Raw genomic sequence first — 12,725 nt, forward strand, 5'->3', positions numbered from 1 at the left:
GTGTTCCATGTGGCACCAGTGTCGGGAAAACATGACAACATTTTTGAATGCCGTTGTCTGCATTGAATTTAAGTATAATATGCAACTAAAAGACATGTGCGAGTTTTGTAGTTGCTGCTGAGTAAGTATTGCACTTTATTTATTCACGCATCTACTAAACACATTGAATGTGAGTGAGGCCCAAGGAGATTCACAGTCAAAACATGACACTGAGCTGCATAAGGAAATAATAGGGCTAGTGGTCAAAAAGTTGATAAAAGAGGTAGGCTTTATGAATGCCTTAAAAAGGAGTGAGATGTGGAATTCCGTGCCTAGACTACTAATGATGTGGAGATGCCGGTGTTGGACTGGGTTGAGCACAGTAATAAGTCTTACAACACAGGTCAAAGTCTTGTTTGTTTGTTTCAAACACTAGCTTTCCGTGCTCCGAAAGCTAGTGATTTGAAACAAACCTGTTGGACTTTGACCTGGTGTTGTAAGACTTCTTACTACTAATGGTACAGCTGTCAAAATGGTGGTGATGAAAATTGGGGATGTGCAAGAGGTCAGAGTTGGAAGGGCACTGAGATTTCTGAAGGTTTGGGTGAGGTTACAGGGAAAACGGTGGGAGGGCGGTGAGGCTATGCTGAGATTTGAACACAACAATGAGAATTTTAAATTAATTTCCTCTCACTACTAATAAAAATCTTTATTAGCACCACAAGTAGGTTTACATTAACACTGCAATGAAGTTACTATGAAAATCCCCTAGTCACCACACTATGTTCGGGTACACCGAGGGAGAATACAGAATATCCAAATCACCACGCCTTTCGGGATTTGTGGGAGGAAACCGGAGAACCCGGATGAAACCCAAGCAGGGATGGGGAGAACATGCAGACTCCGCACAGACAGTGGCCCAGGCCGGAAATCGAACCTGGGTCCCTGACCCTGTGAAGCAACAGTGCTAACCACCGTGCTACCATGCCACCCATACTGTAGCAAGCTAAATTCAATGGAAACGCATTTAGCAATAACTTTGCACTTGTATGAGTATTCTGGTGAGCTTATTGATGAGGCAGGAAAATGATTCTGATAAAGGGACCAATGTTAAATAAACCCTTTTATATTATTGCTCCAGAAGACTTTATTCTCTGTGTAAACTATGCAGGTTATATTCTGAGACACTCCTTAGAACCTACCTTTTTGATCACGACTTAGTCCTCTGCCTTAATATCTCCTTATGTGGCTTACTCAAATTTTATTTGATAATGCTCCAGTGTAGCATCTAGGAATATTTTACTTTGTTAAAGGTGTGATATGTTGTTAACAATATATTAAAGGTGTGATATGTTGTTAACAATATATTTGGCATATGACTTCTTGCTGTAGTTTTCCCTGGTCTTTTTTAGGATCCTAATATGCAGACTCCCAACAAAGTAATGTTTATGTCTGTCTCAATCCCTCTCAAATCACTCCACAGTTAATGGCTCATCCTCTGACACGTTATTATTACCTTAGTGGTTACACCAGCCCCTGAACTGTTTCCATTCTGTTCATGCTTAACATCAATGATCTCCTCAGACCATCATCTAACGCAGTCTGTTGCTGATGACTCCATTCTAGATGCCTCAATATCCAGCTGGCTCATATTTGAACATAATTTGAATACTGCTCACATAACTCAGGAGGTTTTCCCAATCCATCACTGTCACTCCTGGAATAATCGAATGGCTGTTGCCTCTTTTGCTCTCACTCACAGTGCAGTACTGAGGGAGTGTTGCACTGCTGGAATTGTGTTGGATGAAACATTAAAGCAAGGCTCTGTTTACTCTCTGCTGGATGTCAAAGGTTTCACGGCACTATATTGAAAAGGATCAGGGGAGTTATTTTGGATGTCTTGGCCAATAATTATCTCTCAATCAACATCACAAATATAGATCATCTGGTCATTATCATTTTCTGATTTTGGGAGATTACTATGAGTAAATTTGCTGCCATATTTCTGACATTACAACCCAATGTACCCACACAATGGGTTTATTCTCATAAATCATTTCTGCACCTTCTCTAAAGCCTACACATCCTTCTTAAAGTGTGGTACCTGTAATTTGGATGCAATACTCCAATTGAGGCTGAACCAATCTTTATAGAATCAGAGAATGTACAGTGCAGAAGGAGGCCATTCGGCCTATTGAGTCTGCATCAGCCCTTACAAAGAGCACCCTACTGAAGCCCACGTATCTACCCTATCCCCGTAACCGAGCAACCCCTATTTAACATTTTTTGGACTAAGGGCAATTTAACATGACCAATCCACCTAACCCGCACATCTTTAGATGGTGGGAGGAAACCAGAGCACCCGGAGGAAACCCATGCAGACTTGGGGAGAATATGCAGACTTCACACAGACAGTGACCCAGCCGGGAATCGAACCTGGGACCCTGGAGCTGTGAAGCAACAATGCTTACCACTATGATACCATGCTGCCATTCAAGGTTCTTCTTTCAAGGTTCGCCATAACTTTCTTTGTTTTTGCAATTATATCCCCCCCTACACAGTTCACAGCACTTCCAAGTTCACATCATCTGCAAATTTTGAAATTGGGGCTGTACACTCAAGTCTAGATCATTAACATAGATCAAAAAAGCAGTGGTCATAATACCAACCCATGGGAATATTTTCTTCCAGTCTGAAAAGCAACCATTCACCAGGACTGGCTATTTCCTATCACTCAGTCAGCTTTGTATCCATACCATCTTGGTCTCTTTTATTCGATGGACCTTATGCTTGCTGACCACCTGCAATGTGGCACATTATCAAACATCTTTTGGTAGTCCATGTCAGAACATAAACAATCTTACCCTCATCAACTCTCTCTCTCTGTTGCTTCATCAAAAAATTCAAGGGTGGCATGGTGGCACAGTGGTTAGCACTGCAGCCTGAGGAACCGGGTTCAAATCCCGGCCCTGGGACACTGTCTGTGTGGAGTTTGCACATTCTCCCCGTGTCTGTGTGGGTTTCACCCCCACAACCCAAAGAAGTGTAGGTTAGGTGAATTGGCCATGCTAAAGTGCCCCTTAATTGGGAAAAAAAACTATATATAAATAATTGGTTACTCTAAATTTTTTTATTTTTTTATTCAATTGAATTATTTTAACAAGTGCCCTTAATAAACCCATGCTAGATTTCCTTTAGTAAGCCCACACCGGTCCAAGTGACCATTCATTTTATCCCGGATTATCATTGGTAAAAGATTTCATAGAAACAGAAAATAGGAGCAGTAGGCCATCCGGCCCTTTGAGCCTGTTCTGCCATTATCATCATGGCTGATCATTCAACTCAATAACTTGTGCCCATCCTTTCCCTCATATAATTTGATCCCTTTAGCCCCATGAGCTATATCTAACTCCTCCTTTAAAACATAATGTTTTGGTCTCAACTACTTTGTGGCAGTGAATTCCACAGGCTCACTGCTCTCTGGGTGAAGAAATTTCTCCTCATCTCAATCCCAAGTGGTTTACCCATATCCTTAGACTGTGACCCCTGGTTCTGGATTTCCACACCACTGGGAACATACTTCCTGCATCCACTCTGTCAAGTCCTGTTCGAATATTATATGGTTTCCATGAGATTCCCCCCTCATTCTTCCAAACTCCAGAGAATATAATCCTAACCAACTCAATCTCTCCTCATACGTCAGTCCCACTATCCCAGAAATCAGTCTGGTAAACCATCACTGCCCGCACTCCCTCTATAGCAAGAACATTCTTCATCAGATAAGGAGACCAAAACTGAACACAATATTCCAGGCGTGGTCTCACTGTGGCTCTGTATTACTGTAAAGACCTATTCCCACTTCTGACTGGCTGCTGATTTATCTTTACACCTCCTTTAAACAAGGGTTTGAAACGTGTAATTCCCCAGTTCTCGGAGTCTACCCTCTATCCAAAAGTTGTTGTTAAGGGCTTTGGGTCACCCAGTGAAAGACGCTGGTAAAACACCTTTGTTCTTTTTTGTTGCAATCTTCCTTCCAAACAGGAGACTGAAAGTTGCTCAGGTTTTATTTTTTTTTGATCCTATCCTTAAAGTTACTAAGTCAATGTGCAAAGTGGACAGGGCAAACCCTTAATCAATCTCATTGCTTGCTCCAAAAAGCAATAAAAATTGAATTCAATTCATGGTCTCCACAAGAGAGATATGCAAGTTGACAAGAAAAAGCAATTAATCTTGGACTTGATCTTCCAGTTGCATTGTGAAGCAGATACTGAACTATTATACCAGCGTTATAGTCAATTAAAACACAAGGTTTTGTTACTTTGTTCAGGTTTTAGCTCATTATTTGGAAATATTTCTTTCTGAAATAATCGTCTGTAGGGAGTGTGGCTGGGCTCGCGTGTTAGAAATAGGATACAGGAAAAGTCTAAGATAATGCAAAGGGAAAAAAAACGACACTTTTAACAAAGTGGGTGATGGGACCATTCTCTCAACTTCAAAGTCCAATGTAAAATGGGGCGCCAGATAAAATAATCGGAAAACTTTACAAACAATTGCCTCCACCTAAAAAAAAGTAATTTAGATTAGAAAGCCAATGCAAGAGAGCAGCCCTTTGGCTGATGGAGTTTCTCCCGGCCAGGTGTTGAGCAATGCAAAGTAGGAAGGTTTCAGTCACAGGAAAGCAAAATACTGCAGATGCTGGAAATCTGAAATGAATACAGAAAATGCTGGACAAACTCAGCAGGTTTGGCAGCACCTGTGGAGAAAGAAACAGGATTAACTTTGAGTCCCATAGGACTCTTCAGGTTTGATCCTTTGGCTTTTTTTTGCCATTACGTTGGGCAGCACGGTAGCACAGTGGTTAGCACAGTTGCTTCACAGCTCCAGGGTCCCAGGTTTGATTCCCAGCTTGGATCACTGTCTGTGTGGAGTCTGCACGTTCTCCCGGTGTCTGCGTGGGTTTCCTCTGGGTGTTTCGGTTTCCTTCCACAGTCCAAAGACGTGCAGGTTAGGAGGCTTGGCCATGCTAAATTGCCCTTAGTGCCCAGAGAGGTTAGGTGGGGTTACGAGGATAGGGTGGAAGTGTGGCGCTCCTTCCTGGGGTCGGTGCAGACTCGATGGGCTGAATGGCCTCCTTCTGCACTTGAAATTCTATGATTCTATTATATCATTCTATGATGGGAGTTGGGAACATTACAATTGATCTTCTGCACTGTTAGGTTTGAAGGCACAGGCTGACCCCTATATTGAACCTCGCTGCAAAGTGCTCCTCTGTCCAGTGGCCAGCTTTGCAATTGCGCTCCTCCAGCTCCTCCAGGCTGAAGTCGTCTGCAGACACCCATTATCAAAGGCTGACACACATGAAGAAACATTGCGGTAATACACCCGAAAACCCATACTGCAGGAGGCGACTCAGTGGTAGAGAGGAGGGGAGAAGAAGAGAGCAAAAGGTTGGTGGAAAATAATAAATAATCTAGACTGGAGGCTTGTCCTGTATCCTGTTTAAACTCGAAGTTCGAACTCGCGCACCCAGCCGCAATCCCTATTTGAACAGAGAATTCCATGAAGAAATATTTGCAAATAATGAAATAAAACCTGAATAAAGTAATACAATCTTATATTTTAATTGATAATATATAACGCTGGGATAAAAGTTAATCCCGCATTTCGAACCCCATTCTGCAGTGCAGCCTTAAACTTAATCCAAATGTTAATTTCAAATTACATGAAGATCGCAGCACATCCCATGCGTTTATTGGCGAAAATACAATACTTTAAAACAGAAATATAATATGTAATTGAATTCTTTATAGGGGAAAGGGAATGTAATATATAGTTATGCAAACGTTTACTAGATTAGATTAATTATTTAAAATAAGGAAATAATATATTTGCACGCCTCTCCACGCGGACTGTCTTTACATTAAAGGGTTTGGTTTAATTTCTGACACTCTTCTTCTTAGTGTCTGATTACACTGTCACTGTACCCAACTTGCGGGATAACATCAGAGTTCTGTATTTTAAAAAAACACATCGATTGTTGTCAAAAACCTACTCTTGATGTCTTTGCTAAATTCAAGAAACATCTCCAGACGTGAAAGCAAGTAACAAAGTGTGCATCACATTAGCAATTTAAACCTGCAACAGCCAAACGAGATTTCGAACCAGTTGAAATAATCGCCTTCCCACACTGGCCAGTTAACTATATTGATCCCATAAAAAAATAATTATTCCCGTTTAAAAAAATATCAACTGGATGACAATTAGAAACGACTTTGTTCAATAGGAGGTACCAAAGGTGCATATTTCGAAACAGGTAAAATCCAAGTGCTGGAAAATGGGATTAGAATAGATAGGTGTTGGATGTCCAGTACTTACACGATGGGCGAAGGGCCTCTTTCTGTGCTGTAAGACTATGAAAAATGTGCGAACAAAAAAAAAACATTCCTGGCCAGGAATGTTGCTTTGCATTTTCTCTATTACCAATGGACGAAATTTTAAGCATCCGAGGTTTACTTTTAAGAACATCAAATATGGAGTTAAATACCATCGAACAAAATCATTTCATTGCTGTATAAAAGGAAACAACTTTCTGGTCATTCCTCATTTGCCATTGATACACTCGCACAAATCTGGTATGATGATACCTACGCCAAAGAAGAACTTTTTCCTCATAACCGCAATTCAGAAAACTCAACACTCCCAGGAACAATCTGACTTTTAACACCGCTTCAAAACGAGATAGCCCACCAGCTGAGCCCACCCTAAATCCTGCCTAAAAACGAAAGCAGGACGATACCTGAGAAATTAGGAAGGAGGACAAGCACATCAAGATATCTTCATGATCGCGAACACAGAAAGTCGGTCAATAAAGCGCACTTCAATTTCCTTTATAAGATATTAGAAATAAGGCGAAAATCTCACGGTCATCCTGATTCTCACACACACACAAACAAACCTGCCAGATATATGAGGTGGAGATTCCCACCCCCGGGGCATACAAACGCGCGCTATTTCCCAGAATTAGAAGTATTTCAGCAATAATTAACACGAGATATTGATAGTGAGGATGTTCACACTCACGTTGCTGCTGCTGACCTGTTGGCTACACACTGTGGCTCAGCACCTGCCAGCCCTGCCTCCACCTGTCCTCAGTCAGCCCCATACCTTAAAAGGAGAAAGGGGGCGGGCCGCCTCCAGCCAATCCCAAACAGCGAACCCACCGTGATTAACATATATGCAAATAACAGCACCGGTGCAAACCACTCAGGTGAGGAGGAGACAAATTTTCAAATCGTCAGAATCTAAAGGATGCCGCAGAACTATTACAAATGAACACATAATTGTTAATGTACTTCATACATATTTTTATTTCCTTTAAAATTGTTTCCAAACCATCGTTACAGATAGGATTTTGAAATTATGATTTAATTTAAGCCCATCCCTCTAAATGTGAACATTCGCACAGTCCAGCGGTACAATGGACCAAACCATTCTTGCAAGATAGGTGAAACATGACGGTTCAACTCAAACATGACGGCGATGCTTCCTGTCGAGTGTGATGTGGCCTGAATCTCTACCCCCCCCCCCCCCCCCCCCCCATTTCTCCACACTCTCATTCCCCCCGCTCCTCTGCCGGGTTGGTGTGACCCAGTTGGTTTCCGCTCTGGGCTTCACTCGCCGCCCGAGCCGCCGCTGCTGCCATGTTTTCCCGTTCCCGGTGCCTGGGCCGGAGCCTGAGGCGCTTCACCGTCAGCTGCAACCCCGGGGGCCGGCAGGTAAGGGAGCCGGAGAGAGAATCCCTACCCGGCGGTGATTGGAGCTCCTCCTGGGGTGGGGGAGAGGGCAGGCAGAAAGCCCGTAGGAGGCCCGAGGCCTTGGCCAAGGACAAGCTGTCACCCCAAGCTACAGGGGAGGGAGGCCGCACAGCTCGGAGCCCCGGGTGTGTGTGTGTGCAATGCCCCCGAGCTCTCACTCACCACCACCTCCCCATAGAAAAGTTATAGCACAGAAAGAGGCCATTCAGCCCATCTTGTCTATGCCAGCCCGTGGACATCCAGGTGCCCTTTCTAATCCCACCTTCCTGCACCACACCCATAGCCCTGCATATTGCAGCACTTAAAGTGCAGATCCAGGAACTTTTTAAAGAAGAGTTTAGGGTCCACCACCAACTCGGACAGCGAATTCCAGACTCCCACTACCCTCTGTGTAAAAAGAAAGTTCTTCCTCGTGTCCCCTCTACACCTTCTGCCACTTTTCTTGAATCTATGTCCCCTGGTTCTAGAATTCACCACCAAGTGAAAGAATTTTATCCTTTTTAAGTTTAAAAAAAATAAATTTAGTGTACCCAATTTATTTTTGTTCCAATTGAGGGGCAATTTAGCGCAGCCAATCCACCTACCCTGCACATCTTTGGGTTGTGGGGGCGAAACCCACCCCAAACATTGGAATAATATGCAAATTCCACACGGACAGTGACCCAGAGCTGGGATCGAACCTGGACCTTGGCGGTGAGGCAGCAGTGCTAACCACTGTGCCACCACAGTGCCTCCCACCCGGCTTACTCACTTTTCCAACTTCTTCCATCGGGCAGGAGATTCAGAAGTCTAAGAACACGGACGAACAGACTCAAAAACAGCTTCTTCCCCACTGTCACCAGACTCCTAAATGACCCTTTTATGGACTGTCCTCATTAACACTACACCCTGTATGCTTCATCCGATGCCAATGCTTATGTAGTACATTGTATATATTGTGTTGCCCTATTATGTATTCTCATGTATTTTCTTGAATTCTGTTCAATTCCCTTTTCTTCCCATGTATTGAATGATCTGTTGAGCTGTTTGCAGAAAAATACTTTTCACTGTACCTCGGTACACGTGACAATAAACAAATCCAATCCAATCCAACCATGCTGCCCCAGAACAATTTTATTCTGTCCACCCTATCTCTTCACCTCATAATTTTATACACCTCAATTAAGTCACCCCCTCAGTCTTTGTTACAAGGACAATAGCCCTAACCTATCCAATCTCTCCTCATAGCTAGACTTTTCTATCCCTGGAGGTTTCTTCTAAACCTCCTCTGCACTCTCCAGACCAGTTACATCCTTCCTGTAATGTAGTGATCAGAACTGCACACACTACTCCAGTTGTGGCCTGACCAGTGTGTTATCCAATTCCATCATTACATCCTTACTTTTATATTCTATACCCCCCCCACCAATGATGGAGCGTATTCCATATGCTTTCTTTGCAACCTTGTCTACTTGAACTGATGCCTTTAGGGACCTGTGTACTTGTACGCCAAAATCTCTCACTTCATCTACTCCTCTTAGTATATTCCCATTTATTGTGTACTCCCTATAACTCTTTGACCTCATTAAATGCATGACCTCACCTTCCTGTCCTAAATTCCATCGCCCACCCCAGCAAGACATATCATTTTTGAGATTATAGCTATCCTCTGCACTGTCCACTACTTGGCCAATCTTTGTATCATCTAAATTTCCAAATTGTATCCCCCATGTTAACATCCAAGTTGTTAATATATGAAACAAACTGGTACATGATGTGAGGGGCGGGCTAGCACACATACACTGGGGGGGGGGGGGGGGGGAAGAGTACACACACTGATCTGGGGGTGGAAATGGGGAGAGTACACACCGACCTTTGGGGGTAGGGGGTTGGATGGGGAGAGAGTACACAGACTGGCGGGGGAGAGCGCTGAATGACGGGGTGAGTATACACAGACTGGGTTTGGGGGGGGGGGGGGATGAGGAGAGTACACACACCGAGGTGGGGGGTGCCAGTACACACACACCTTGTGGCGGTGGGTGGTCACCCCATATCCCCTGGATGTGTGCAAAGTGCCCCCATTCCCTTAGTGTGTGCAAAGTGCTCCTGTCATTCCTTGGGTGTGTGTGAAGTGCTCTCATCCCCTGGGTGTGTGAAAAGTGTGTTGCATATTGGACAAAAGCTGTTGAATACTCCAACAAATGGTGTCAAGCACCCTCTAGTTATAAATTGCTGTCATGCCTGATTCCACTCGCTTTTCATCGAGGTTATGTTCCTAATCCCACTTGTCCCTCCCTGTTCTAAAATGAGGATGTTTGTATTTGCAGTTGCAAGCCATGTTTTTGTAGCTCTTGAGGATAAATACTTGAACAGTCAGATACCGAGGGGGAGGAGGTTAGTTGGATTTATTTTTGCATTGCTCCAGAAACTCGTTATCAAAGACCTGTCAGCCCACAATGTCTTTCTGTGCAATCATTCTGTATTTTAGTAAAATCGTAAGCTGGAGCAGCCCCTGATCGCGTTTTCTTTAGCTTTTTGTTGGACACCGTTTCATTTTCAATTTGACTTATTTGTTGAAATAAAGTACTTGAATGATCACAGGATTTTAAGTATTTTTGGCCTTTGTAGTCTTCTGTTAAAAATCATTGATTTTAGAAGTGGTTAAAGAACATAAGCTACTATGTACGTATGTCTTAATTATGATGGATGCTGCTTTCTTGCATTGCAAAATAGTTTGTGTGATTGTAATATATCACGCAGACATAATCTCAAAATTCTATTCCCAAAATACAGATCGGAAAGTATACCGGTTCAAATTAGCCAAGTGTTAGTTGGCTAGTAAGTTTTAATTGTAGATTTTATTTTGATAGTGCCATTTTGATTTCAGTGCTGCATGCTGTGTATGTTGAGAATGCGGTGGTCTGCCGTGAGGCTATTACAGATGCTGCTGTGAAATCTTCTCTATAATCTCCAAATTAGTTCTGGGACTGACTTTATTTGCCTATTGGTGTGATAATAATAGCTTATTGTCACAAGAAGGCTTCAATTAAGTTACTGTGAAAAGCCCCTAGTTGCCACATTCCGGCTGTGAAACGCCCCTAGTCGCCACATTCCAGCACCTGTTCGGGGAGGCTAGCGCGGGAATTGAACCCGCGCTGCTGGCATTGTTCTGCATTACAAGCCAGCTGTTTAGACCACTGTGCTAAACCAGCCCCTGATAGTCTGCCCTCTGGCAATTTGTCTAGAAGCACAGCTGAGAGAATGAACGATGTCTGGAGGGGTAATACTTGGGCAATAGATAAAGCACCGGGGCTGGTTATACTCTTTCTGTGCCCTCTCTTTCTTGAATTGATTAGGTGTAGAGTAAGCCACTGCTTCCCTGTCACTAATTGATGTAATCAATGCCACTGTACATTTTGTTAGCATTATTGCATAGGTAAATAGCACTATGGACCACTATTTCCAACAGCTGACATTGTAGGTGGTGTGCTTTCGTTAACTCCTCAAGGCACTTAATTTTGATTCTGATGCTTCTAAGGGTTATTGCCAACATTGTGGAATAATTTTTAAACTGCTTGGTTTATATTTTCTGTGGCTCAGATAGTGAGCACAACTTGCCGGATCATCTCTCATGTTATTTTCCATCAGTGAAGAATGCCTTTACATTGTTTTTTTTTGTGTTTATTCACAATGGGAGTGGATGATTATAGGCGGTGAATGAAAATCAACCTTCATAGCTTGGTTAGATCTTTCAGTAGTATAAAATATGCAGTAGTGTAACATGCGCTAAAGGTTGAAGGTTGTTTAGACATGCAGGCTTTATAAAATGCACGGGAAGTTTAGAAGTGGAAGGGTCTTGTGCTATGTTGGAAAATCGGTCAGTTTTAAAGTTTTTTTTAAACTCACTTCAGCGGGCTTGGCTGGGGCTGAAGAGGCCTCCGATGGTAAACATGACATAGGTGATGGTAGGAGAGTTGAAAATACAAGTAGTTTCTTCGTTCAGATTTGTGCCATTTGTTTGAAGGTAGTCACACTTTTGAGGAAAGTAATTTTCAGCTATACCAAGCAAGAAATCAGAAATGATCACTACCGGTTAAGCTCAATAGAAAGAAAATTGGAGGAATTTCATTTGTATCACTTATTGCACAACTGTAGGATGTTCCAAGTGCTTCGCAGCCAATTAAGTATTTATAGAAATGGAGTCACTATTGAAATTTGGGCACAGTGCTGTCCAACAGATAGCAGTGAGCAAAATGGTCATACTCGTTTTGTGATATTGGAAGGATAAGTGTTCGTGAGGATATTGGGGAGTACTCCCCTCTGCTTCAAAAATCTTCTGCGTTGGTTTAATGCATCATCTGAAAGGGACTAACTAAAGGAAGCTTTTGTCCATATCTAGAGATACCTGTGGTTCGGCAATGTGGTTTGATCAGCTTGATCAAATATTCACCTCACCAAAAATATTTCCACTTGCAACCCTCATCAGAAAGAACTTGCTTTTAGTGCTTTTATGACTACCATATGCCTCAGCACTTTTGCAGCTAATGTATTTTTGAAGTGTTCATTTGACCAGATAATCTGCTTAGTGATTTTATTTAGGGGATAAAAATTGCCAGCAGAATTGGGAAGAACTCCTTTGCCCTTCTTCAAAAGAGTGCCATGGGATTTTCTGCAGATGCGGCCTCAATTTATAATGTCTCATTCGAAAGACAGCGAACAGTGAAGCATTCCTTCATTACAGTACTATGCTGGTGTTTGAGCCCCAATACTTTGACAGAGCCTTGGGAGTGCGACTTGAAACTTCTGACCTAGATGCTACCACTAAGCCACAGCTGACAGACCGTAGTCTATGTGATCTGATTCAGAGTCAGCAGCTGCTCAGGAAGAACATTTTTTGTTTATTGAAATTCTGGTGTTTTGAGGAATCCTCATTGAGTTAATTCAGTGAATAGT

General features: G+C 42.8%; 2 protein-coding genes across 4 annotated transcripts in view; one reads left to right on the plus strand and one right to left on the minus strand.

Moving 5' to 3' along the window:
• Positions 1-7,154, minus strand: part of LOC119951298 (prospero homeobox protein 1-like) — a 75,005-nt gene extending 67,851 nt beyond the window's left edge. The window contains exon 1 of the mRNA XM_038774377.1: positions 7,060-7,154. The gene's annotated coding sequence lies outside the window, so the exon portion shown is untranslated. The remainder of the gene's footprint in view (positions 1-7,059) is intronic.
• Positions 7,155-7,595: 441 nt separating this feature from the next.
• Positions 7,596-12,725, plus strand: part of dlst (dihydrolipoamide S-succinyltransferase) — a 63,548-nt gene continuing 58,418 nt past the window's right edge. Inside the window, exons 1-2 of one of the 3 annotated variants that reach the window (XM_038774418.1) lie at positions 7,637-7,754; positions 10,100-10,166. Coding sequence is in view for 1 of the 3 variants with exons in the window: in XM_038774399.1 (XP_038630327.1) it covers positions 7,680-7,754 (75 nt within the window). In the remaining 2 variants the exon portion in view is untranslated. Of the gene's footprint in view, positions 7,755-10,099; positions 10,167-12,725 lie in introns of all 3 variants that reach the window. The other 2 variants (XM_038774399.1, XM_038774408.1) reach the window with 2 other exon arrangements.

This window comes from Scyliorhinus canicula, chromosome 2 (assembly GCF_902713615.1).
Source record: "Scyliorhinus canicula chromosome 2, sScyCan1.1, whole genome shotgun sequence".
NCBI lineage: Eukaryota > Metazoa > Chordata > Chondrichthyes > Carcharhiniformes > Scyliorhinidae > Scyliorhinus > Scyliorhinus canicula.